The sequence below is a fragment of the Borostomias antarcticus genome (assembly GCF_949987555.1).
Source record: "Borostomias antarcticus genome assembly, chromosome: 25".
Taxonomy (NCBI): domain Eukaryota; kingdom Metazoa; phylum Chordata; class Actinopteri; order Stomiiformes; family Stomiidae; genus Borostomias; species Borostomias antarcticus.
Window position 1 is genome coordinate 5,865,750 of NC_140258.1, and position 27,902 is coordinate 5,893,651.

The 27,902-nt window shown below is 43.8% G+C and overlaps 1 protein-coding gene across 1 annotated transcript; it reads left to right on the forward strand.

Annotated features, from left to right (window-relative positions):
• On the forward strand, window positions 1-27,902 carry LOC311325828 (inhibitory synaptic factor 2A-like; the record flags this gene model as incomplete). The annotated part of the gene is made up of 3 exons (XM_084458618.1): window positions 1-1,145; window positions 11,835-11,906; window positions 27,719-27,902. 3 exons carry the CDS (start codon window positions 1-3, stop codon window positions 27,900-27,902), a joined length of 1,401 nt encoding a protein of 466 aa, XP_084314744.1.

A 27,902-nucleotide genomic window follows, 5' to 3' on the forward strand; every position in this document is an offset into this window, starting at 1 on the left:
ATGGTGAGTAAGGAGGCCTGCAGTACAAGCGTGGTTCTCTCCAACTCCGAGTCCGATTCAGACGCCGGCCCGTTCCACGGCCTGGAGGGGGAGCTGGGTAGGCAGCAGGTGAAGAAGAGGAACAAAGCTCTCCAGGTCCGCTTCAAAGACATCTGCGAGGCGCAGAACGAGCAGCGAGCCAGCAGGAAGGGCGGCCGCTCCATTTCCTGTAAGGTGACGTACAGGAAGTACATGACGATGCCTGCGCGGCGTTCCATCCCCAACGTGACCAAGAGCACAGGCGTGCAGACTTCGCCGGACCTCACCAAGCACTACCAGACATTTCCTTTCGAGAGGAAGAAAGGGCACACCATCAAACACACTGCCTTGGTGGAGAGCTACAAGGGGAAGAACAATGGTTTTTTGAGTGATGTTAAAGGAGGAGGAGGAGGAGAAGGGGAAGAGGGAGGGAGTTCGGGAGTGCCGTTGCGATGCGGGGGTAAGATAGTGGGACAGACCAAAGCACTGCTCCACCACACGGATGACAGCAGTGGGCTGAAGGATCTGCTCTCCGGAGCTAACTGCATAGATGGGCTGACCTACCCAGACCCCTCAGTCATCACCGCAGACCCTGAGAGCTGTCCAGACACAGGGGCAGAGACAGAGCACCAGAGCTGCGGTGACAGGACCAAACACAAAGGATTATCCAAAGACGACGCCAGTGCCGGCGTTTCCTCCAAGCGCCAGCTGGCCGACTGTGAGGGCTCCTCCCAGGACACCAGGTCAAAGAAGACGGGCCCCGTGGCGTGGAACTCCCTGACGCATGTGGATTGTATAGGGAGCCCCTCGGGGAGATGCAAACGCAAGAAAACCGCGCAGCTAAATGAACAACGTTCCCAGACACTTCCCCATAGCGCCGGGTGCTCTGCTCAGGGCCGATCGGGCCGTGTGTCAACCCTTAGAGGACCTCAGCGGGGCGTTGAGGAGCAGAGTGCCCCCCCAGGACAGCTGGGTCCCGGTGAGCAGGCAGTGCCCATGTCCGGAGACGGGGAGATCAAAGCACAGCTGCAGGCCATGGAGACTCTGATCAGCTCCAGCCAGGAGACCATCAAGGTCTTGCTGGGAGTCATCCAGGAGTTGGAGAAAGGGGAGGCGCAGAGAGAAGGGTGAGTGTGAGGCCCACTTATTATTATTATTTATAATAATAATAATAATTATTATTATTATTATTATTATTATTATTATAATGATGATGATGATGATAATAATAATAATAATTATTATTATTATTATTATTAGTAGTAGTATTATTATTATTATTATGATAATAATGAAAAGAATAACTACAGGAACATTGCAACTGTCTGCATTACCTGGTCACACAAGCAGACAGTTATTACTGCTCAACAGTCGACTACAGGAACTATTACATGCATGCATTCTGCTGGTATGAACACAGATATGTAAAGTTCTTGAGCCATGACCTTTGGTGAGGCCTATACAATGTTAGACTGAATGTAGAAGGCTGTGTGCTCCGTTACTAAAACTCACAGCAAATTGTGTTTAAGTCTTATCCCAGTCCTCTAGAGAACAAGGCACCTGTGGTGTCGCCTCCCTGGTCTGATTTAAAAGACCCACTTAGCTGTGGTTCACAGAGCCCAGCCTTTCACTTCTTCTTAATTGTGCTTCTCCGTGACACCTTCAGTATGCTCCATCACTATTAATAGAGAGGAAGTCACAGCCCACTCCCCCCAACCTCCCAACCCCCTCCTTCTGCACCCCCCCCCCCCCCCCCCGCCCAACATCTCTCCCTTCGTCTTCACCTCAACCCCCCCCCCCCCCCCCCTCCCCCTTCAGCCAGACCACTCAGCCACTCTTCAAAGCCCTGGTCCTGGACTCCAAGCGGAACGGGATGTAAAAGCTTTTCTCATCTCAGCGGGGATAGAGGTAGCATCACGTCCCTGGGGTTGGCAGGTGAAAGCTTTGCTTTTAGGGCACCAACGCATGTGTTGACAAGAGAGACTTCACCTCCGTTCTCCCAATGGCCCATAGACAGAAAAACAAACAGACAGGGACATTAATACTGCAACACACTGCACTACAGTTGATTAGCTGAGGTACTGCAGATACACTTTATTCCAAATTGGGAACGTACACCGAATCATTTGTTGTTAATCATTTGCGTGCTCATTATAGCATAATTGACTTTCGTTTTAAAGTGCATTAGCATTGGAATTGTGTTATGAAACAATGTTCAAGGCATTTCTCATTACATTATATCAAGGCTTGTTCTTCTTTTGTGGACGTCGATGGCAAATCAGCAATTTACCATATTTGTCATTATAACCTAGTTTGGTACTATTAAACCTTAGAAAGCATTGAAGGCTCTCTAAGATTTAATATAATTAAATCTTTTCAATTTTAATACCAGGCATATACCCCAAATGTCCTGGCGTAGGTGCCTGCGTGTTTCATATACCGGTATTATCTATATGCTGCTTTATTTTTTATTTTTGTAACATTTACTAATAAACTATGGGCCAAATCCACAAAAGGATTGTGCGGCTTTTACAGAGGCAAAACCCGTGCAAATGAGACAAAAAATAGCATCCAGGCGTGCGCAAGAACGCGCACATGGTTAATTGCAATCATGGGCGCATATTGTACACAGTTGGAAAATGTGTGGGTGTGTTTGCCCGGGCATATCATTAAAGCAAAATATATTGTGCTAAACTGGAGCAAATTGCGGTTGCAATTGTTGTGCAAAATATCGAGCTATTAACGGGAGCAATTCATTCTTTGTGGATTTGGGACTATGTTTTTATTCATATTTTCTTATTATGTAAAGCACTGTGTGCTACATTTACTTGTATGAACGCTATATGAATAATTTTTTCTTTGTCTTTTGACTTAACGCAGATGCTGAACTCACCAGGAACATGTCAGTGCTTCTTTGGTATTCACACAATCTGACATATTTGGGTATTGATATGTTGTGTTCAAAATGCACTGTTCATTTCTCAATCTATATTAAGTTAGTGTTCTAGAAGTCTTTTGTATTTGGTTGACTGTTTTGTGCTCCTTTCTGCTATCTCATTGGAGAACAGAGGGACTCAGAGGGACAGCAGATTTTCAAAGGTCGCAAAATAATTTGCTGACACTGCTTCTTCTTCCCAGTGTGTGTGTGTGTGTGTATGTGTCCACAAGCTTTTGCCTATCCTTCAAACACACTGGAGAATCCAGTGTAGCCTGACCCCAGAGTTGTTCCCTGGTTATCGATGCAGAGAACCATAATACTGTATTCCTCATGCATGCAGACAGACAGACAGACAGACAGACAGACAGACAGACAGACAGACAGACAGGCTGGTCAGCAGGTGTGTGGACAGGCTGGCAGGTGAACAGAGAGGCAGACAGATACAGACAGACAGACATGCAGACAGACATGCAGACAGACAGACATGCAGACAGACAGACAGACATGCAGACAGACAGACAGACAGACAGACATGCAGACAGACAGAATATGCAGACAGACAGAATATGCAGACAGACAGACAGACAGACAGACATGCAGACAGACAGACATGCAGACAGACAGACATGCATACAGACAGACATGCAGACACACAGACATGCATAGAGACAGACAGACAGGCTGGTCAGCAGGTAAGTGGACAGGCTGGCAGGCGGACACAGAGGCAGCGAGGCCGGAGAAGGATAGATGATAAAGGACAGGACATCGTCCAGGACAGCTGACGTGAGCAAACAACAACACAAGACTGAGCTAATGCCAATAAACGGCTTGGAAGCCTTGCAGAGCTGACTCTGGAGGCGAGGCTAGGTGAATGACTCTATCGCTCTGCCCATGACAGAGCTTAGAGAATGCCTTTTCTACAGATAAAATTTAGCAGCACAACACCGGCATTGTACTGAGATACCTTCCTCTTCTCCAAATGGTAGTTTACAAAATCAATCACCTCGATTGAGATAAACATCAAATGTGTGACCTTACAAATTGTTACCTGTTTATCACCTGAGGTACCAAACAATCGATTACTTGATTTGAACATGAGATAGACTAAAGGCCCATAGCATTTCTGGGTCTGGGTTTCACAGTCCTGAGCATGAGGAACCAACTCGCTGTGCGACCTTGAGTCCTCATCAGTGTGTTCGATAATCCCTGGGCACGACTATGGCATCTGGGGTCACCTCTTGTGTCACAGTGAACAGCTAGGATAGAAACCCCTCCAGCTGTCATCTATCAGCCCCCACTGACAGCAAGCAATTACATGTACTAGTGGCACCTCCCTGTCCCCCCACACAACACACAGACACACACAAACACACAGACACACTGACACAGACTCACACACACATGGACACAGACACATACAAGCACACGGACACAGATGCACACACACGCACACACACACATTAAGCAAAATAACTGATTTATCCCATAGCTGCCACTGAGGTGTAGAATGTGATGGAAGGGGATGTTTTAGCCTTGGGTAGCCTTGATACCTCTCCATGCATGTCCATACTGGGCCTCTGCATGCCTCTGGACACAGACATGCACAGCTCCTAACCCGGAGCCCGACCCTAACCCTACCCCTGACCCTTAACCTAGGTGGTCAGGTAGCCGCTATGGCTGATACAGTACATGTGACATGGTGGCCTCAGTACTATTTGTGTGTACCGGCGTGCATCCTTCCTCTACATCATACATGGTGTACCTAAAGAACCTGGTGTTCCTTCTCATCAGATCTTGTGGTGTAGCACTGTCTCCTAAAGCCTAACCCTACAGCTTCTCAATACAGTAACCCTACAGCTTCTCAATACAGTAACCCTACAGCTTCTCAGTACAGTAACCCTACAGCTTCTCAATACAGTAACCCTACAGCTTCTCAATACAGTAACCCTACAGCTTCTCAATACAGTAACCCTACAGCTTCTCAGTACAGTAACCCTACAGCTTCTCAGTACAGTAACCCTACAGCTTCTCAATACAGTAACCCTACAGCTTCTCAATACAGTGTGAAGAGGAGCTGTTCCCAGTGCAGGCCCTGGGGGCTCTATGGGAATGTCATATTGTAAACACCGTGCATAGGTAGCATTTGTCATTTTGATTGTCTTCTCCAGAACTCATTATTTCCTAAGTACACTGAAGCGCAATGAATCACATAGGAGAACAGGAAGCATGCAGTAGAGTATCGCTTCATCGATTATTCATTAGACATGATTTATATACATTTACATGTTTCTCGCTGCTCTATAGAATAACGTCAGAGAAGGTGAGGCACATTTGTATACCGAGGGTAAAATGAGATAATCCTGTTTTGTTAAATGAGCTTGTCTTGTACCTGATTAACCTACAGTAATCTGGGAAGAGGGTTGTAGTAGAGACACAGCTAAATGAAGATGAATCAGGGGGCGCCTTACTCACTGGGTAAGGCGCGCACCATATGAAGGCTAGTCCTTTGCGCGGCGGACCCGGGTTCGATTCCCTGCTCGGGTCCTGTGCCGCATGTCCTCCCTTCTCTCTCTCCCACTTTTCCTGTCTCTCTACACTGTTCTATAACATTAAAGCTGAAAAGCCCTAAAAAAATATCTTAAAAAAAAAAAAAAAATGAAGATGAATCAACTGAACATCTGTAAACATAAACATCTCTAAACATATAAACATCTCTAAACAAATAAACATAAACATCTGCAAACATATAAACATATGTAAACATACTGTACAAACAACATAAACATACGGTATGTAAACATATAAACATCTGTAAATGTATAAGCATCTGCAAACAAACTTCTGTAAATATATAAATAGCTGTAAACATACAAACATCTGTAAGCCCATAAACATCTGCAATCAAACATCTTTAAACATATACACATCTGTAAATATATAAACATCTGCACAGTGCAGCCACTGGATCAGAGATCAAGACCAGGACAGGAGTCAGCCTCTCAGCCACTAGATTAGATAGATAGATTGATAGATAGATACTTTAAAAATCCCCATTGACATTTGGGGTTTCAGCAGTACGGTACAACAGCATTGGAAAAAAAGTACAACAGCGGAATAAAGAATATACATAGATAATATATGAATTAAATTACAAGAAATATATACATACAGTATGCATAAATATAGGATATATACAAACATACAGTACATACATACATACATACATACATACATACATACATACATACATACAGGTGCACCTCAGATAATTGTGAAAGTAATTTTTTTCCCGTAATTTAATTAAAACAGGGAAACTTTCATGTATTCTAGATCCATTACACAAAGTGAAATATTTCAAGCCTTTTTTGTTTTAATCTTTATGATTGTTCAGTATGTTCATTTATACACTCAATACCTGGTCGGGGCTCCTTTTGCACAAATTACTGCATCAACGTGGAGCATGGCATGGAGGCAATCAGCCTTGAAATATTTCACTTCATGTGTAATGAATCTATAATATATGAGTTTCACTTTTTGAATTAAATTACGGAAAATAATGAACTTTCCACAATATTATAATATTTTGAGATGCACCTGTATATACATACATGCATACATACATACATCAGAATTTGATTATTGCCATACAGTTTTTCAACGTACTAGGAATTTGCTTTCTGTCAGAGATAACATTGGACAGGATGCAGGTACGAGACAGGGCAGTGCAAAGACCGGACAGTGCAAAGAGCGAGTACAAAATGCTAGTGCAAAAAAGGATAAGCTAAGGCCCAATCCCAATACTCCCCGTTAGCCCTAGCCCCTAGTTTTGGAGTGCCCTCGACTGGGTAGTGTTATAGATTTATTCCAATAATTAAGAAAAGAGTAATCAAGAATGCCAAGGGTCATCTTTGGAAGTCCAAGCTACTGGTTACTTTTATTCCAAATAGTTTACGAGTTTGCAAAGTCGCGCTCAAAGAGAAAAGGAACATCCACCAAGAGCAAAGATTTTCAGGAAAACAGAGCATTATAAACAGTGTGGGTGTGACATGCATGTGCAAATACTTCACTAGCCAATTATCAGTGAGTAGGTTAGGTCTGAGGGTCAACAGCTGAAGTGAACATTTACAGAGAAGATTAACTGGGAGGAGGTAACCTCTGGTGAGGTCTCCTGCCATAAAGTCAACGAGAAAGCCTGGGGACAGTGGGGTCAGGGCAATAAACAGAGGACAGCGCTCACTTTATAAGACAGACAATGTCTTGAGCAGAGAATACACTCAATTGAATGTATCTATTACAGTAGTGGCCCTTCAGAACGGAGCCACAAGTGATAGGGGTTGAAATCTTTACCTAAGAAATGGGACACCACTCGCTATGTCTTCAATCAGAATTGTATTATTTGCCTGATTTTCTGTGGAGTCCCTGAGATGTAACAGTATGATTGTTATTATTATAGTGACAAATCTGACCAAATGTCAGGACAGAACAAGACAGATGGAAGGAGCCAACAGTGGTCACTGGGATGTTATTCAGCGTGATGGGGGGAGGGGGGCTGGTTTCTTTCTAAAGTCTACAGTCATCTCCACTGCAGCACCTGTAGGCGGACTTGTCTCCCTCAGAGATGAGTCCGATGAGGTTGGTGTCATCGGCAAACTTCAGGAGCTTGACAGACTGGTGGCTGGAGGTGCAACTGATGGTGTACAGGGAGAAACGACGCAGCCCTGGGGGGAGCCAGTGCTGATGGACCTGGAGTCAGAGATGTTTTTGCCCAGCTTCACGTGCTGTTTCCTGTCCAACAGGAAATGTGTGGTCCACCTGCAGGTAGAGGAACAGGATCCTGGCGTAGGTGCCTGCGTGTTCCAGATTCTGTAGAATGTTGTGAAACCAGGATTGGGTCCATGATGGATTTGAGGTGCAGCATACGTACGTCTCAAGTCAAGACACCCTTTTGTGCCTGCACAGGATCTCCTGCAGCAATGCAGAGATCTTAACAACAGCGAGGCAGGATGGGCGGACTACATCTGGCTTGTGGAGTGGGAGGCAAACAGTGATTTCCTCCCGGGATGGACTTACCCAGACCGGTGTGGGTGAGGCTCAATCGCCTCCGGACCGGCGGCGGACGCTCATCAATGCACAGATGGGGCTTGGTATCCTGTGCGGCGTGCGAGTGTGGCGCCGAGGAACAAACCGCAGACCATGTCATACTGGACTGTCCGATGTATCGGACAGCGGAAACCCAACGGAATGACCTGATGGTTTTGGATGACGAAATGGTGACATTGCTCCTGGAGGTGTGCCCGGATATAAAGCCCGGGTGGTAAAAAGATAGCCCCTCGGCCCCGAGCCTGGGGAGGAGAGGGCACAACACCTAACCCACACGACAAAGAAGATATATACATACATAAAATACATACACACATACATAAATACATACATACAGTCTGTATGTATAATAACACTCAATGTACTCAATTATACATACAATACATACATGCACACATCCACAACACTCATGAACACACAGAAACACTCAGGCACTGTTATAGAGTCTGATGGCTGCTGGCACAAAGGAGCACTTGAACCGTTCTGTATTGCACCTACGTGGGATGAGCCTATGGCTGAAGGTGCTCCCCATCTGCCACAGCTTATCATGGAGGGGATGAGAGGGGTTGTCCAGGATGGACTTCAGTTTCTCCTGTCAGCATCATGTTGAATGCACTAGAAAACCTCAAATAGCATGACTCTCACTGTCCTTTCTGGCCTCCCCAGGGCCCATTCATCTTCTCTTCACACTTTGCTCATTCACCTTCTCCCCTGATTACTTAGTTTGGCCAGGCGGCCAGCTCTAGGAAGGGTCCTGGTGGTTCCAAAATTCTACCATTTAACAATGGAGGCCACTTTGTTCTTCAGGACCATCAATGCTGCAGAACTTTTATGCATTCTTTCCCAGATGTCTTGGAGGTCTATGGATTTCCTCGACTTCATGGCTTGGTTTTGGCTCTCACGTGCACTGTCGACTCCAATCAGCTTATCACTAATGTAATCATTGCCAAAGGTGCCTCAAAAAGTACTGAGTAAAGGGTCTGAATAATTATGTACAGTACATGTGATATTTCTGTTTTATATTTTAATACATTTGTAAAAAAAAATCAAATAAAATGTTTTTCACTTTGTCATTAAGGGGTATTGTGTGTAGATTGATCTTATCCACTCAAGCACCGGGCAGAACGGTAAAACTGGTGGTAGACTTATTCATTAATTGAAGAGAAATGGGCCAAGAAATGGTCACATTTTGTTTTAATCCATGTACAGTATCCACCCAGTGATTCGAATAGCATATGATTTATGTTTAATTCCACAGGATCCAGGCTAGGAAAATGTAATTGTTGCCTCTGTGCCCGGCAACCGCCAGGGCAGCGGTATACATTTTCAGTCGCGTGTGTTCGTTATTTTGTTTGTTCGTTAATTTGTTCGTTTGTCCTTTAGCAGGATTATACAAAAACTACCGGAGTGTTACACAGAACTCAGTGAAGGGGTATAGCATGGGCCAACTTAGAACCCATTCAATTTGTTTCTCACAAATCAGATATTATTTTGTTTGACATATAAAGACAGAAAATATAATATTGTTCATGAAAAAAGCAAATAAAGTTTATATATATCTATCTAAAGTTTAATTGACTCTTGAAAAACTTGAAAAAAAACATCTTTGTTGGCCAGGACTCAGTCCGGTAAACTTAGCAGATGGAAACGGTCCAAGTATGACCAAGTTTTATTTTAATTTAATTTAATTATGTGTATCCGCCCAGTGATTCGGTTCTGCTCCAAAACATAATGGGTTCTAAGTTGGCCCAAGCTACACTGAAAATATATCCCTAATGGGGGCAATAACAACAATTAATTCTTAGAGTAAAGTGGAGTTTCTCAGTGCAAAGGACATTTTTGTCGTTCTTCCGACTGGATTTGGCAAGTTTTATCTATGTTTTGTTACACTGATTGGCTGAAAACTCAAATCGTTCTTGGCGTCCGGAAGTCCAGACTGTATTGCAAAACCTTTTTTGCGAGGAAGTGTGGCTTCCAGGTTAGCGGTCGCTGGGCACGGAGGCAATAAGGCTGTAACATAACAAAATGGGGAAAAAGTGAAGGGATGTGAGTAGGCCTACTTTCCGGATGCACTGTATCTATAGGCTATTTAAACAAATAACAATTAACAAGCATACACATTTGCACCACACAAAAAACAACTAATATTAGTTAATATAGGCTAAGTAAAACTGAATAATTATTTAGATTTTTTTTGTCTATTTCCAGCGTCTCTTCATGAGAACAACATGGTTGTACCCCAAAATGTACCCCCAAAACTATGACCGATATAATTTATGATTATACCGCGGTTATCACAGATATGAAGGAACATGGATTTAAGGCATTAAGTCAACTCGTATGGGGAACCACTCTGTTATGTACAGAGAAACAGATAACCTTTATCAATAGTCTAATTTATTCATCAATCTCATTCTGTAGGCGGAATTCTTTGACTCAATCAAGTGACATAAGATAATGTGATGGCGCTCGGACGTGGTCAAAAGTTAATAATGTTTATTGAAATTATACTAATCAATTATCAAAATAATATTATAACACAATTCAAATAACAGATGGAAAAACACAGGTGGCAATATGAAAACACAGCACAAATGAAAAGAATGATGTCATGGGTTATCACAGCCTATCCTAAGTCTTCTAAGCTTACAACACTTTGGCATCTCACACCACAATCATAGGAGACTGTTGGATACAACCTTAGTAGCGGTGTGTTAGCGTGTTGTCCGGGCGGTGTTGTCTGGCTCGAAGCATGGAGGAGGCACGTGACGTGGTGGTCGCTCGGTTTGATGAAGGGGAGCGCACCTGCGCTCCCGTTGAAACAGTGATAGTAGCGTTGCTGCGCGAAGTTGATGTTCGCGGAGTTCAAAGTTCAGTTTCAGAGTTCACAAGTTGCAAATATCTCATTCAAAACCTCTGCTCTCGCCTGAGGTGGATCTTTGAAGTGTTGATGGAAATTCCTAAGCCCTGTGTCGACTACAGGGTTCTCAGATAGCAGTTCAGCATTCCACAGATAAAGGCTGATGTTATCAGCCGGCACAAACTTAGTTACTGGAGAGGTGAGAGAACAAGAGAAATCACGAGAGAGCTGCACCAGAGTGTGAAAAACGAGAGAGAGAACTTCCTGTCTGATCCCTTTTTAAGGAGCAGAGAGTGAGGTGTGTCACTTGGATCAATAACCCAGTGGGCACCTGTTACCATCGTAAAACAGAGCTCACATTCTGTACTCACTGTGGAATCATCAAATATCCCGGTTATGATTTCAACATGATATGACAATTCCACAACATGCCTAAACAACTGATTCATGATTTTAGCCAAAGATGGATGCTGTGTTTGATACAGAATCAGCAGTATATAATCCGTTATTTGTACAACATGCCAAACAATTGTACTGAATCGACTGCGCCCTTGTCCACGCTTGGCCTAGTCCACCACGGGAATAACTTGACCTTGACAATAGCCTGGCGCGGCTTCCGGAGTGGCGTGGGTTTGGGGAGAGACCGGGGGTGATAGCCTGGTCAAACCAAATGAATAACTGGTTCAGCTGATTAGTACGTAAAACATTCAGTCATCCTTTTAACCAAAGAACACTTTCCACTGACTAACATTTTTTCAGCACTTGTGTGTACCCTGGTAGCGCTTTCCTTCTGTCTTTGTCTCTACGTCTCCATTAATCTTTTGCAGTACATGTTGCTGTTTAGCCTTTAACCGTGGGTAGAACAGCCTGTGGAATGCGTTAATTGATGATGTTGTATGTTTTCTTTGTCGTCCGCAGGCTGTCATACAGGACAGGACAGGACACCGCCAACTGTGACACGTGTCGAAACAGCGCCTGCATCATCTACAGGTGGGTCCTTTCACATCCATCTTGCTGACTGCCTGACATGTTGTTCACGGCTCATTCTCATTTATCATCACTCATCATCTAGGTCTACTGTAGGTGTCCTAGAACCAATGGAGGACAGACAACCATCATTTATATAAAATAAAAAAAAATAAAAACTGCCATAGTTTGTAAAACGGATTAAATTCTTGTCTTCACTGTTGAAGATTAATGTAAAATGAAAAATGAACACTTATCCAGCTCAGACTGAACAGATATTAGACTAAACTTTATCTAGACGTGAGATCAATAAATACTTCTGTAAGCATGTCAGGTCAATAGTTCACCCTGAAGAATTGTACTATGATAATACCTTCATTACTGTACAATGTGAGAGTTAAAACTGTATTTTCAGGTTCTGGCGATAATATGAATAAGACATGTAGTCAATATAAAAATTCATAAAAATACGAGTATGATCTGAAAAGGCAAATTATGGAGATAATTTCCTGACCCAGGTGGAGAGGATGTGTACCTTCATAATTGTTGAAAGGGCAAAATAAAATGTAATTTCTCCAATATGCCATATCATTCTGGGCAGAGAGGAGTCCCTGTGACGAGCTGGAGGAATAGGCAATCATACACAGCAGAGGAAATGAGTTAGCCTGGAGAGAAAATACAATTGTGTCTCCAGGAGAGCAGCTGGGAACCGCTGTTTCATAGCTCCTACAGTACCTGTATAAATAAATAAAGTCAGCAGCCATCCACTAGCCATGGAAACTCGACTTAACTTTGAGTCCACTTCAGTACCTTGACAAACAATTCCATTTTGACTAATTAACTCTGACACACACCCCAAAATGTTCATGGACTCTCGTGATGGTTCACATGTAAAGTCACAAAGCCAGGTAGTCAAGCAGAGAAAGCAAGGGAGGTACTGCTAACTCAGAGACATACAGTAGAAACCAGGGAGGTACTACTAACTCAGAGATATACAGTAGAAACCAGGGAGGTACTGCTAACTCAGGGACATACAGTAGAAACCAGGGAGGTACTACTAACTCAGGGACATACAGTAGAAACCAGGGAGGTACTGCTAACTCAGAGACATACAGTAGAAACCAGGGAGGTACTGCTAACTCAGAGACATACAGTAGAAACAAGAGAGGTACTAACTCAGAGACATACAGTAGAAACCAGGGAGGTACTAACTCAGAGACATACAGTAGAAACCAGGGAGGTACTGCTAACTCAGGGACATACAGTAGAAACCAGGGAGGTACTAACTCAGGGACATACAGTAGAAACCAGGGAGGTACTACTAACTCAGAGACATACAGTAGAAACCAGGGAGGTACTACTAACTCAGGGACATACAGTAGAAACCAGGGAGGTACTACTAACTCAGGGACATACAGTAGAAACCAGGGAGGTACTGCTAACTCAGGGACATACAGTAGAAACCAGGGAGGTACTACTAACTCAGGGACATAGAGTAGAAACCAGGGAGGTACTGCTAACTCAGGGACATACAGTAGAAACCAGGGAGGTACTAACTCAGAGACATACAGTAGAAACCAGGGAGGTACTGCTAACTCAGGGACATACAGTAGAAACCAGGGAGGTACTAACTCAGGGACATACAGTAGAAACCAGGGAGGTACTAACTCAGGGACATACAGTAGAAACCAGGGAGGTACTGCTAACTCCGGGACATACAGTAGAAACTAGGGAGGTACTGCTAACTCAGGGACATAGAGTAGAAACAAGGGAGGTACTGCTAACTCAGGGACATACAGTAGAAACCAGGGAGGTACTACTAACTCAGAGATATACAGTAGAAACCAGGGAGGTACTGCTAACTCAGAGATATACAGTAGAAACCAGGGAGGTACTGCTAACTCAGGGACATACCTGTACAGTAGAAACCAGGGAGGTACTAACACAGGGACATACAGTAGAAACCAGGGAGGTACTGCTAACTAACTCAGAGACATACAGTTAAAAAAAAACGGAAAGCAAGAGAACAGCTCTAGAACTCTTCATCCAGGCTAAAAAAGAGCAGTAGAGGCGCTACATCAGTTGTTCCACTGATCAGAGTGTGTCAACAGCTTTAGAGACAGAAACTAGCGTCTACCTTGCATGATAATGATGCTCACCACTTCTTGTCAACAGAGTGTAAACAATCGCAACATCTAACGCCGTGCAACCTTTGTGCTCAAAACCAATCCATTGACAGTAATAAGTTGCCAATGTAAATGCAAATTACTCAGTGGGCGTTGTGCACTGTCCACAAAGGAGAAGATTATCATTTCATCTGTGCTCTGTATCATCAAATGGCTTTTTCAGATCATCTTCTTTGGATTGTGCACCTCAGTGTGATTTCAAACTCCCTTGAATGGAGCAAAGCAGGAGTTGGCAAGCAAGACGGCAATTTATCAAGACACTATCTGTCTCTGCCAAAGCCATGGTTGTAAATACAACTAAAACATTACAAATAGTCCAATTTTGTATTCCTCTGCAAAATCCTCTGACTTCAAGTTAATGCTGAGTGATGCTTTACGGCAAAGACACATCAAGAGTTCTTCAAAGATTTAGGGCTTTTACATTTTTATGGGTTTTATTTTTTATTTCCTCCTACTTACCAGGACATAGTGCATACGCACTTCCCATTTAATCTAATTTCTGACCCCATCAAATCTTAAATTATGTCTTATGATGTATGGTGCATCCTAGGGCTGCACGATTATGACAAAAGATAATAATTGCGATTATTTGCTTCAATATGGTAATTGCGATTAATAATTGCGATTAATATTTCAAAGTAATAACTTTAGCTCTGCACAGTTTGCATATGACCTGCTGGGCTTGAGGGACATCATCTTTTTCGTAACCAAAATGCTCCCAAATTATCACTTTCTTGCTACTAACTCACTGACCTCGTTTTCGCTCATTTTTTCACTACTCACGGCTGCGGGTACTCTTGTGACACTTGTCTTGCCCTACTGCTATCTGTCTTCTCAGTGAAATTGCTGCGCGCAGCACACTCAGCGGAAACGCATGTGATTGGTCAGACAGCATAAGCGCCTGTGATTCGTCCGTGTAGTCCTAGCACACTCAATTCAAAGCAAAATTATTAATCACATTAATTGCGGCCTTTTGCGATTAGTTAATCGCGGCGGTCATAATCGCGATTTTGATTAATTCACGATTAATTGTGCAGCCCTAGTGCATCCTCCAAATAAGATCCATAGACTTATCCTGTTCATGTGTTTGTTGGTATAAAGTCCTCAGATGAAGCTGTAGATAGACCCATCTGGTCTGAAACCAGCTGAGTGTGTTATCACAGCCCCGCATATGCCAGCTCAGTCAATGTGCTGAGAGGGCAGCAATAATCACCTTGCGGGGCACTGCACTCTGTGGCTGGCCTTAATGAGCTGGCCTGGGTACAGTCAGGCAAATAAAAAAATAAAAATAAAAAAAAGAGCCAAGAAACAGAGCAAGTCGGAACCAATAGGCCAATTATTCCTCAAACTTGGACAGTAACTGCCCCTCGCCAAGATTAGCAGCCGCTGAGATGTGGGCCCCTAATGCGGAGTGATGCAACAGCTCCAATATGGATAATAAATCCAATGCCTGGGTCCCAGACGGCGCCCAGTTGAGCTAGGGTAGTCAATCTACCGGCCCTACCCAGTATCCAACTCCCCCCGACTCCCCCTCCCCTCAGTGTACCGCAGCATCCCAGGATGCATCACGGCTGCTGATACAAATAAAGTAGGATACAAACAGGGCAGAGAGAGAGAGAGGAGAGGGAGAGAAAGAACAGATGTAAAGATGGAGGGTTGGGGAGATGAGATTGGGGGGTGCGTCCCATCCAAGACACAAGAGAGCTAAGGGTAGAAATAAGGCCATGCGGGTAAAATGAGATGAACATCAACTGGCTGTCACTAAACAGGCCCCTGAGAACAGATACAGATATACGAGTAGTAGCAGCAGTGGCGTGCACAGACATTTTGGGGAGCAGGTGCTCAGTGAAAAATGAGGGCACTTGCGCGGCGAGATGTTGATGGGGGGATTGTTGCGCGAGTTATTGACGGGGGTGCTGACAGAGATTTTTTGATTGTCGCGTGAGTTGTTGGCCGGGGGGGGGGGGGGCTTTTGCCCTGTTCGATTCGTTCGATCCCCCCCTGGCTACGGGCCTGTAGTATGTAGGGGTTGCTCATTTCTCCGCGTGAGAATTGTGAAGTGTGGCGTGTGAGCGTGAGAAGAGGCTGAAACGCGTGTGTCTCACGCCCTGTAAGCCTAAGGTTACTAGATAATACTAAATCTTCAGCTTAAGTATACTGATAGCTTAAGCTTTACATGCTGTACCAACAACAAATTCTACCGACATCGATCGTGTGGTGGTCATCATTACGTTAAATCCATTAATTGATTATGACTAGCCAGGGTTGGGAAGGTTACTTTTAAAAAGCAATCCCTTACAGTTACAAGTTACTTTTGAAAAATTGTAGTCAGTAACGTTATCTGATTACCACAATTTAAAAGTAAAGTAAGGGATTACTTTCAGTTACTTTTGGATTACTTTAAATAAAATGTGAAATACTGTGTATTTCACCAGATATAAAATGTACTGTGTATTTCACCAGAAATCCTACATTATTTATTATTTTTCTGTGTTCTAGAGCTGACAACATAGCTAAACAGCAGTTGCCCAGCGCCCACCCAGTTAGAGCAAGTGTTAATGCCAAGAGGTTAGGGTGCGTGTCATCTTGCCTTGGCTAGCTAATTGCAGTCTGCAAAACACGACACTCGTTGCTAACGTAGCTAACGTTAGGTGTAAACGTCGGAGCCATCTCTAAACTCCAGCTCTCATGCATTCTAAGCAGCTGTGATTGGCGCTATTCAGCTATACAGCTTGCCAGTGGACACACAGCCTTATATATTATGGATAAAGTACCCACTGACCAGTTTTCCCAGGCAGTTAGTTATAGCTCTTGAATAACACCGACAGACGCTATTGTGTGAAAATAATCTGAATGGGCGCTTAGGTCTGGTTTTCTGGTTGAACATTAGTGCTATACTGTAGAAGCCTACTGCTAGCTAATTTATCTGTCAGTGGAAGTAAGGTTAACGCTAACGTTAACTTACCTGCAAATGCTCTTTCAGGTTGGACATTGAGTCCCCGGCCATCGAGAGGGTTTTTTTGGCTGGGAGGCATAGTTTACACTGTGCTGTAATATTGTTGTGGTTCTGTGATAGGTAAATAAAAAAAATGCTGGTATTTCCAGGATTTTAATGCACATTGCGGTATTTCTGCCATGATGCCCGTGCTGCTCGCTATCTGTCTGGCAGCTGTGGTCCAACGAGCACATCAGTGGGAGTCTTGTTGGCGCGCTGCGTGCAATTGGTATTAGCCTACTACTTTTTTTTTCTTTTTCTTTTTAAAGTTATTTTGTAAAACTGATGAAGAGGCGAGGGGTGATTGTAATCACGCCTGTAATCCCCGTTAATAAGCAAATGTAACTGTACATATTTAAAATTGTACTGTAACGGATAACAGTTAGTTTTTTTGTAATCTGATTACGTAACGGCGTAACATGTAATCCGTTACTCCCCAACCCTGTGCGTAGCTAGCTTCTTAAACAGGTGCAGTCTGCTAATTTAGGCTCAGCTGTTTGCCGCTGTATGAGACTTACTTCACAACAGAGACAAATAAATGCAAGTTATAGTTTGGCAACTGAGGCTTAGGGGGCAAACAATACACTCGTTTGGTTTATGTGTTACCTGGCTGGTTAGCTGTCATCACTCGGGCACTCTGGATGGGGAAAGGGCAGGGGAGGAGATGTGTGTGCTGTGTGCAGTGCTGCTGCAGCGCGCCTCTGTTTGTGTCCGCTTTTCGCGTTTACCGTTGACAAAGGAAGAGAGGGAGGGGAGGGGCACGGGTGTGCCGCGGGCACGTGTGTGTGTGTGGGGGGGGGTTCTGGCAAAATTACAACACATTTTGGGGCATTATTATTACACGCTTTTAATCGAGAATTGATCGATGTCACCATGGGCCAAATACAGTAGGCCTACACTGTAAAAAAAGAAAGAAAAATTAAGTAACTTATAAAGGGCAAAGGGCAGGTACTCTAGCACCACCTCGTTTCTATCTGTGCACATCCCTGAGTAGCAGCCATCCTCTGCACCTCATCTCTTCTAGTGCAGAGATGAGACCCCAACCAGCCTGGCTATACTGTATACTGAATGTGTACCAGCAACCATCAACAGCCTGGGATCTGAGTGATAAGGCAGAAAAGGTTATGTTGAGCCTCAGAAAATTAAACATTTTGGGTGCAGAGTGTCTGTAGCACACAGCAGTGTCACCTAGCTAACAACTGAGTACACACTGCAGGGCAAATGGAAACTATTGTAGTCCACCCATATCCCAGGCACAGAGAGAGTAGCTGAGCAACACTGCTATCGGTTATTATCCTCTCATGGGTTATAAAAGAGAGAGGGGATGTTAGGATGGTGATATATTCCTTCATCAGGATGTGTTTCGTTCAATTTGGATCCGGTGATGACTGTAGAGGCGTGCTAATTTATGAGATGAGCTCAAAAGAGATGTTCTGTAATGACTGTTAGGAGATGCTAGGTGCTAATTAGCTCCTGTGCTCCACACTGAGACTGGTGTGCTACAGTAGTTGTAGCACAGAATAATTGTTTGAAATGTTTTGAAAGCTTTGATGTTGTTGTGTTCATTAGTCCACTGTTACTGTATGTTATGATGATATTGCAGATTGTTTTACAGTGTAAGGTAGTCGGCCTCAACATAACTGATTAGTTATGTTATGGCTTAAAATTTAATTTTCTTTGAAAGGTGAGAGGTATCTTTGTTAGTTACAGTAAGTAAATAGTTATTAATTCATGATTTAGTCATTTGAATCAATAAGCCTTCTCTTAAAGGCTGAAGTTGCTTGGCCCGTTACCTAGAAGGAGAGGTAGACAGGGAGTTGGAGAAGCAGAATGTAGGCTACTCTTTGGTGGACAGGGAGGTAAAACAGGGGCCATGACAGAGAGGAGACAGGCTGTATCTCAAATGATAGGCAGCTGGCTGCTGTCTTTCTGTCTAGCGAGTATGCTTTGGAGTCAGTGCTTTTGTCTGAAGTTGCCTGTAAAGGAGTCTGGATTGAAACGGACTTCCAAGGCAGCAATGAGTAACAACGTCATGATGTCACGTCACCAAAATACCTGTCACTCACTCAAAAAATAATTCTGGAAAAAAAAGTCTTTGCTGTGCAACATCAACTTATCTGTTGGCAAAACAAAAAGCCCCAAAACTGGTTGTTTTGCTGGCCAGCTAACATGTACCCAAATAAATGTTTGTTTAATACGTCAGCCTATTTGACTGCCCATCGCTATCCAGTCACAAATGATGGTCCCAGTATAGGTTAAAATGAAGGAACAAGTTTTTTTTTTTTTTTTAATTGGTCACATTTTGGGAATAAAAAATATTCAAACTTAACTACATATTAAAGGTGCCACAGACAACTTTTTCGTTTTTTGATGATCAGCAGCCATTTTGCCGATTCTGAAACGTGCTAGTTACTTCGGTCTCATGTTAGCTATGTTGATGGCTTACGCAAATTGCATAATTGTATCCTGTGCAGATGGTAGAACAGAGAATTTGCAAGGCTATAATGAACCTATCTAAACGCTGATGGTGTATTTTTCTATGATAATGATGTATTAAAGGTATAATATGTAATATGTGGATTTTTTTTTTTTTTAAAAGAATACATCCATATTGCTTTGCAAAGTATTGCTTTTCCATAAAAAATTATATTTTGTCTGAAATTATTACATTATGAAATTTTGACGGCCTGACAATGACACTGTTGATATCATACCAGCCAATAGTATTACAGCGTTGGTACTGTGCGCTGGGTTGCCAGGTACTATTCTAGCTTCACCACTGTGAGATTAGCAATAGCCAGCTAACGTTATACTGCCATGAATTAGCAGCATTATAGATGTTGGTTAGTGTGTGTGCGACTATAAAACGGCAGCTTTTCCGTCCACTTCCGCTCACTTTTTTCACGTTTGGTAAAATGGCAGAGTTCCGTCGTCCTGCTTCTCCGCCTGAGCCCCGGCGAACCGTGCGAAACGAATCTCAAAAGCTCAGTGACCGAAGAAGGAGCAAAAGTCGGATAGATATCGGGCCAGCCTTTGCTCGTTGGACGGAGTTTATGGAGTTTCATGGGATAAAGTCGCATGGTGACATGGCTACTTTTCTACTAGACCCGTAAGCTAGCTAACTAGCTATCGTTATCTTTCTTATCTAACGTAACTTATTACATGGAACTCTGAAATACTTGATTGTGATTACTGATTAGTGACGTTATGTTCCTCTCGGAGTGAAGATCTTATCACAGTATGACTGAAACAGTGCATTCTCTGGCATTTTGGCAACCAATACGTTGTGTTGTTGCAGTTCTTATCTTAAGACACTAGATGGGGAAAATAATCCACATATTACATATTATACCTTTAAATCAAAAAAGGTGTTTGTGTAACCTTTAACAGTCTACACAATTGCTCTCCATTGTTGTTCCCCTTGGCGGAGCAGTGGAGCAGGCACATGGGATTGTGAGATATATTGACCAACAAAGGATACATCTATGCTGTCTTCAAAATCTGCCCAGTTGGAGGCACCTCAGCAGGCAGCATTTTTGTAAATATTCTATTGGACATGACTTGATGCCTCCGTGTTGTTTGGGACACAACCATAATGTGTAGAACCATCTGGGAGGGAGCAGTGGAGAGTAAAAGCAAGAGGACAATGCAGAGAGGAGACAGCCTATGAACACCTTCCTTCAATACAGTGCTTAATTTGTGCCGGATCCTGCCGCTACAAGATCTGGGACCTGCCAAGATCCGGAGAGTGCTGACGGGCCGGACCTGGGCGGCAGAGGCTGGCTCTGGGGATATGGAACGTGGCCTCACTGGGGGGGAAGGAGCTGGAGCTTGTGAAGGAGGTGGAGCAATAACGATTAGACCTGGTGGGGCTCACTTCCACGCACAGTGCCGGCTCTGCAACAAAACTCCTGGATAGGGGTTGGACTCTATTCTTCTTTGGAGTGGCTCATGGTATGAAGTGTAGGGCAGGTGTGGGCATACTAGCCAGCCCCCAGCTGAGCATGAGCTGAGCATACTAGCCAGCCCCAGCTGAGAGTTCACCCAAGTGGACGAGAGGGTCGCCTCCCTACGCCTAAGGGCTGTGGGGGGGGACTCTGACTGTGGTTTGTGCATATGCACCAAACAGCAGTTCAGAGTATCCGGCCTTCTAGCAGACCCTAAATGGAGTCCTATATGTGGCTCTTGCGGGGGCTCCACTGTCCTACTGGGGGACTTCAACGAGCATGTGGGAAATGATGGAGACACTCGGAGAGGCGTGATTGGGAAGCATGGCCACCACAATCTGACTACAGAGTCATCACAGTACTCAGCCTCCCAGGGAAAGTATACTCTAAGGTGCTGGAAAGGAGCGTCCGGCCGATAGTCGAACCTCAGATTGAAGAGGAACAATGCGGAATTGTGTCCTGGTCGTGGAACTGTCGCAAGGACCTTGGAGGGGGCTTGGGAGTTTGCCCAATCTGTCTACATGTGTTTTGTGGATTTGGAGAAGGCTTATGACCGGGTCCCTCAAGAGATATTGTGGAGGGTTCTCAGGAGTATGGGATGTCCCTGCTCAGGGCCATCCAATCTCTGTACACCCAGAGCGAGAGCTGTGTCCGCGTCCTCGGCAGCAAGTCGGATTCTTTTCCGGTAGGGGTTGGCCTCCGTCAGGGCTGCGCATTGTCACCAATGTTGTTTGTGATTTTCATGGACAGGATATCGAGGCGTAGCCATGGAGGGGCGGGCTTGCAGATCAGTGAGCTGGGGATCACGTCGCTGCTTTTTGCAGATGATGTGGTCCTGATCCTGGCATCATTGGCCTGTGACCTCCAGCATTCTCTGGATCGATTCGCAGCCGAGTGTGAAGCGACTGGGATGAAAATCAGCACCTCGAAATCTGAGGCCACGGTTCTCAGCAGGAAACCGGTGGATTGTCCACTCCAAGTAGGGAATGAGTCCTTACCCCAAGTGAAGGAGTTCAAGTATCTGGTGGTCTTGTTCACGAGTGAGGGGACTATGGAGCGGGAGTTTGGCCGGAGAATCGGAGCAGCAGGAGCAGTTCGCAATCGCTTTACCGCACTGTTGTGACGAAAAGAGAGCTGAGCCAAAAGGCAAAGCTCTTGATCTACCAGTCTATCTTCATTCCTACTCTCATCTATGGTCATGAAGAATGGGTCATGACCGAAACAATGCGATTAAGAATACAAGCGGCTAAGATTAGTTTTATCAGGAGGGTGGCTGGTGTCTCCCTTAGAGACCAGGTGAGAAGTTCAGTCATTCATGAGAGACTCGGAGTAGAGCCAGCTGAGGTGGTTCGGGCATCTAGTGAGGATGCCTCCTGGGTGTCTCCCTAGGGAGGTGTTCCAGGCATGTCCAGCTAGGTGTGCCTGTTATGGCATGTTCAGAAATGTGATTTTGTAGATGATCTTGTAGCCTAGGCTATATTTAGTTTTCTACATTTTTTAAATTTACAATTTGATCAATAAACCTTTCAAAGAATCCTGACTGGTACTTTTATTTTCATATTGGGGTAATAACACTAGTTTAATTGGTGGTGCCTTTGTTAAGCAAAGCAGATTAGCCTACTTAGTTACTACAATTGTATTACGTGCCTGAACATGGTTAATGGTCTGTTTCTAGTACATGCATGACCTCCTACTGTATATTGTCTTGCCACATATTTAAAACATGGGGAAAACAGATTGCTAAGTCCAACTGTGTGCCCTTCTCCAGATACAGCATTCACTGAACATAGGCTGAACATATCACCCCATGCATTTTACTGAGGCTGCTAAATATGACAGGTGGAGTCCAGTCTTTAGAATTTCGTTTGGGCATTCCACGTTGACAGCTGCGTATTTTATAGGCTACATTTTTGTAGACTGTAGGCTATTTTATATCGTATTATATCACTTTGACTGTTCTGTCTCACTAAGGCACATTCCTCGTAGGATGAAACCTACAGTAGGCCTACTTGGCTAAATAAAAAACAGATTTTGATTGCAAACGCTGGATTCGACCTACAGTCCTCTTACTTGCCAACGCACCTGACACAACCCCACCTAAACCATGAAAACTTGGGCGAGGATGACCAGTAGGCCTATTCATTCAGAGAAGTGACATGCGCACAACCCTGTAGTTACATGTCCTTATGGGGCAGTTCGTTTTGTAGCAGCCTCGTAAAGTGCGGGCTTTCACACTTGGCTGTGCTCTTGCACACATCCAGAAATATGTTACCCAAGTGCACACCTCAGTGAGGGGCATAGGGCTTAGGGTGGGTATTGGGACAGGGCCTTAGATGGGGGGATTTACCAGTAGTGGTTTAATGCTTTTTGGTGTCGTTTTGGAATAATAATTACTTTACTGTAAGCCCCACAGCTAAGCAAGTAGGGGTTTGTTCTGTGAAATGGTGAAATGATGAATGGCTATCATGGAAACTCATGAGTCCTATTGTTGTGGGCATGATTCGTGTTTCATGGAGGTCACGCATGCGCAGAAATTGCGACTCGCGCGTGCACATATAGGCTGTATTCCGGGACCTCCTGATTTACAAATTAAGCACTGCTCTACTCCAATAACAGCCAATCATTGAGTGTTGTTGATACCAGCAGGACCTCAGGTAAACAATCAGTTCTCTACTGATCATAGGATCAGCCACTCGCAGAGCATAGCTAAACTCATCATTCATCTGTGTATGAAAGCCTCTCCATCTCTCCCTGTTGTGTTTACAAGGAAATGATCTTAGATCTGGTGAATTTGTCTTGCGCCAGCTCCCCAAGGCCACCTGCATGGTACAGTGTGCTTCCGACGTCCCACTGAGCCAATTGTCCACAACATGTGTAATTGCAGCTCTCTGCCAAGTGATTAATTGCATATTAAGTGCCAAGACTATTCTGTGATGTGCTGTTGTATTCTGCTCTGTTCTCTGTAACTAGGGCTTGGCATCTGGCTGTGTTGAGAAGATGAGCTTTCAAAATAAACTTGTAAAAATACTGAGGGATAAAGTCGTTTGAATTATACAAAGCAGCCAGGAGTTGGTTTCAAAGTTATGGAAAGCTGGGTCTAGGAGAAAAACTGGTTGAGTTGCTGGGTGCATATCTGGTGATATGAATTTTAAATCTAATGGTGTACAGTATGTTCTCTCACACACAATGTCACATTAAAGTAGATTAATGCAAGAATCTATAATGTGAATAATGTTTTGGGAGTAAAGTTCAGAAACTGATTTATTGCATTTTCAGGGATTCATGTCTTTGAGATTGCATTCATATCTAAAATGTATTGATTGACCGGCCAAGTCCATTCTGGCGCTCTATGCCATTTTCTTGGGAGGTTTTAATAGAGTTCCATTCTTCACTGACAGTTATCTCCAGCGCACAGACCGTTTCCAAGATTCATTCGGTCACTTTGAGCAGGGCATGTCCTTTATAGAGCTAATTGGCCTGCCCATCAGTGGTTCAAAACAGGCCAGGGTTTGTCCAGATATATTCATCCTTCTGTCTGTCTCACTGGCTGTCTGTCTGTCTGTCTTTGCTTGCGTCGCCAAGGTGCGCAAGTAAGGTGATCACTGCCATCGGTCTGGTTGTGTGGGTATGTGGGTGGGTCTCTACATTGCATGCAATTGCATCCCATCATCCTCTATTTCTAAGTTTTTTTTCCCAGCAGATATCTTAGTTAATACAAGATTGATCTTGGAAGACCAGTTATTTGTTCATATGTGTGGTATTTATTCCGTTTTGGAGTCCCGTGACCGCCCTAAGCAGCACTCAAGAAGGAAGTGGCGCTCCGGGCCAGTGTAACAACTTGATGGGGAGCGCGTTACAAATGCAGTACCTATACCTATACCTAAGTGATTTGGCATGAGAGCATGAAGTTGCGGGTGTTTAGGATCAATCTGTAATGGAAAACAATATTTTCCCAGCAAATATCTTAGTTAATAAGAGGTTGAGTGATCTAGGAAAGCAGTCTTGTTTTGTTGTTGTTTATGTATGATATTTATTCACTTTCGCGATTGCTCTCGAGTAGCACGAGGAAGGGAACTCCTCCAACCAACATCACAACATCAAACTGCAACTGCCTGCTGGTGCTAGCTTCCTCGCCGATGGTGATGTTGCTAGTGTGTACTAGCTTCGATAGCCTCTGGAGCACTTCTGCATTCGATTGCACCTGCTGCGCTGTCATTTCGAGTGGTAACTTCTTCATTAGCTTTTTTTTTTTTTTAATGAAGAAGTGGTCAATTGTTTTTATAGCTCTTTTCGCCATTGTGAGCAGGTTGGCTAGTTGTAGCTTGTTGAGCACTGAGCAGTGCAGCCAGATCTCTTTTTTTTGCGGTAACAGATCAAACCGTAAATTATTGAGATCGACGGACGAGTTGTGCCATTGGTGGATTATGAATATATATTTTTTTAAAGGTCACCTAGTTTAAGTAATAAATACACTTTTAAAATGAATGATTTTAAACCACAATTATGTATTTAATAATTGTGTTAATTAGTTTTAAAAAACCTTTTAAAGAATTTGAGCAGAGTTGGGCTGGCCAATCAGGGGGGGCACTTGCCCTTGCCGTGCAGCAGGCACAAAAGGGTGTCTCGACTTGAGACGCCGGGGAGGCTCCGCTGTTGCAGTGAGCCTGTCGTGGAGCAGGTGGTTAGGCCCAGGCGAGACGTGCTGTGGTTCCTGTACGGCAGAGGCCAGCGGGCTGGATGCCTGTGAGGATGGGAAGGTGGTCCACAGTAGGGGTGTGCCGGGAGCCCACTATTTGTATTTGTATTTGACAGCTAATTATTCGTATTCGGACAAAACCCGGAAGTGGGCAGGGCTTAACCCGGAAGTCGGTTCAAAACGGTTTAAACTGAAGGGAAATGTTATAACTAATTCTTTAGCCTGGATGCTTCATAGGGAACCAATAAATCATGTAAGTATTTTAAACCATTTATTGCTTTGTAGACCAGCAATAAGATTTTAAAATCTATCCTTTGTCTCACAGGAAGCCAGTGTAGTGATTTGAGAACCGGTGTGATATGGTCCAATGTCCTGGTGTTAGTAAGGACTCTGGCAGCAGCATTCTGAATCAGTTGCAGCTGCTTGATTGTGTTGAGACCTGTTAAAACACCATTACAGTAATCTAGCCTACTGAAAATAAATGCTTGAACAAGTTTCTCTGTGTCTTGTTTAGATGGAAAACCCTTTATTCTAGCTATGTTTTTCAGGTGGTAATAGGCAGATTAAGTAATAGCTTTTAAGTGTTTGTTAAAATTTAGGTCTGGGTCAAAAATTACACCAAGATGTCTGGCTTGATTCGCTGTTTTCAGTGAAATGAAGATTAGCATTGATCTTTGACTTTTCATTTTTGGGGCCAAAAAAACATTTATTTTTGTCTCTTCGCTTCAAAATTTTCTGGGGGAGGGCCCCCTGACCCCCCGTTTGGTGCTCCACCCACTTTCATTTACCTTCCAACGCCCATGCGCCCAAGTGCAGTCTAGTGCTGTCTGCATTCCTGTCTGTCTGTCTTTTTTTTCTTTCTGGTTAGTAAGATCTAGTTATTGAAATATATCCCTGCCTCTTTTACATAAGATAACAGATAACATACAATGATTCATACTCAGCTCATTTTCAAGGCAGTACATTATTATCCACCCACTGGGGAAAAACATTTTTAAAAATAAACTGAACTGGATCAATAGCTATGAATGAAGAGGATGAATGGACTACGGCACATTATTTATTTATAGTTATGCATTCATCCTCTGCTTATTGTATGATATAGAGAAGAGCAGCATATCTGTCTGTGTCTGCTTGGGTTCTCCATCATTTCATTTGGGATTAAGCCCTGTACTCCCAATCCCGAGAGATTTAATTTGAGAGTTCAAGTGCAGTGTCCCAACAGGGTGGCCAGCCAGGGATTACAAAACAGTGATGAGGAAATATGATGTCATAAGCATCCCATATGTCTCGCTAATCCGTGCAATATGTAGTATTATCACAGGGAATCACTGGATCAATCTCTGCACTACCACTACATGTATGTAAACATGATCATGACATACACAGTCCTATACTCTGGAGTCATATGTAAACATTGAAATGTTTTGGGGCTGATGTAACAGTTGGTTGGGGGGCGCATTATAAATAAAAATAACATAACATAACGTGTATGATGTACAATGAATTGCTTAGATGTGCCCAATGTACAACTGAGCTGGCCAGGCGACATGTGCAAGGATGTGAGTTGTGTTGCTAAGACAACTGTGGTGATGCAAGGCTAATGTCTTCCATCCACTCAGAGTCCATCAGGCCTCACGGTTAGCTGGTAGCCACCACCCCAGATTATCGCAAATATGTAATGTTAATTATTATAGCAATTTGGCTATAGGCACTCTAAAATAACACATTTACTGTAAATGACCTTTTTAGCGGGTCAAATTCCAATACACGGGACCGTCATTCTATGAGATAATTAAATACTCACATTAACATAAAGCAAATCCTGGAGGTTTGCTGATAAGACAAAAAACAATAACAAAAAAAACGACAGACCACTTACACCAAGTGTGTGTGTGTGTGAGTGTGTGTGTGTTAATCATTCTTACACTGAAACAAAGTCATTGTTGCCTCATATAGAACACCAAGGCTTTGTGGAGCATGCTGCAAAAACTGTGTTGTTTGTGTTGCAGTGTGGAGCTGGACTTCAAGCAGCAGGAAGATAAGCTCCAGCCCCTGATCAAGAGACTATGTCCAATGGATAACCCTCAATACCCTGCCCTGTCTTACCACCAGGAGGTCTTCACCTCCACCCCCAAACGGAAGTCCAAGACAGAATCCAAAAAGCATGGCCGCTGGAAACTCTGGTTTCTTTGA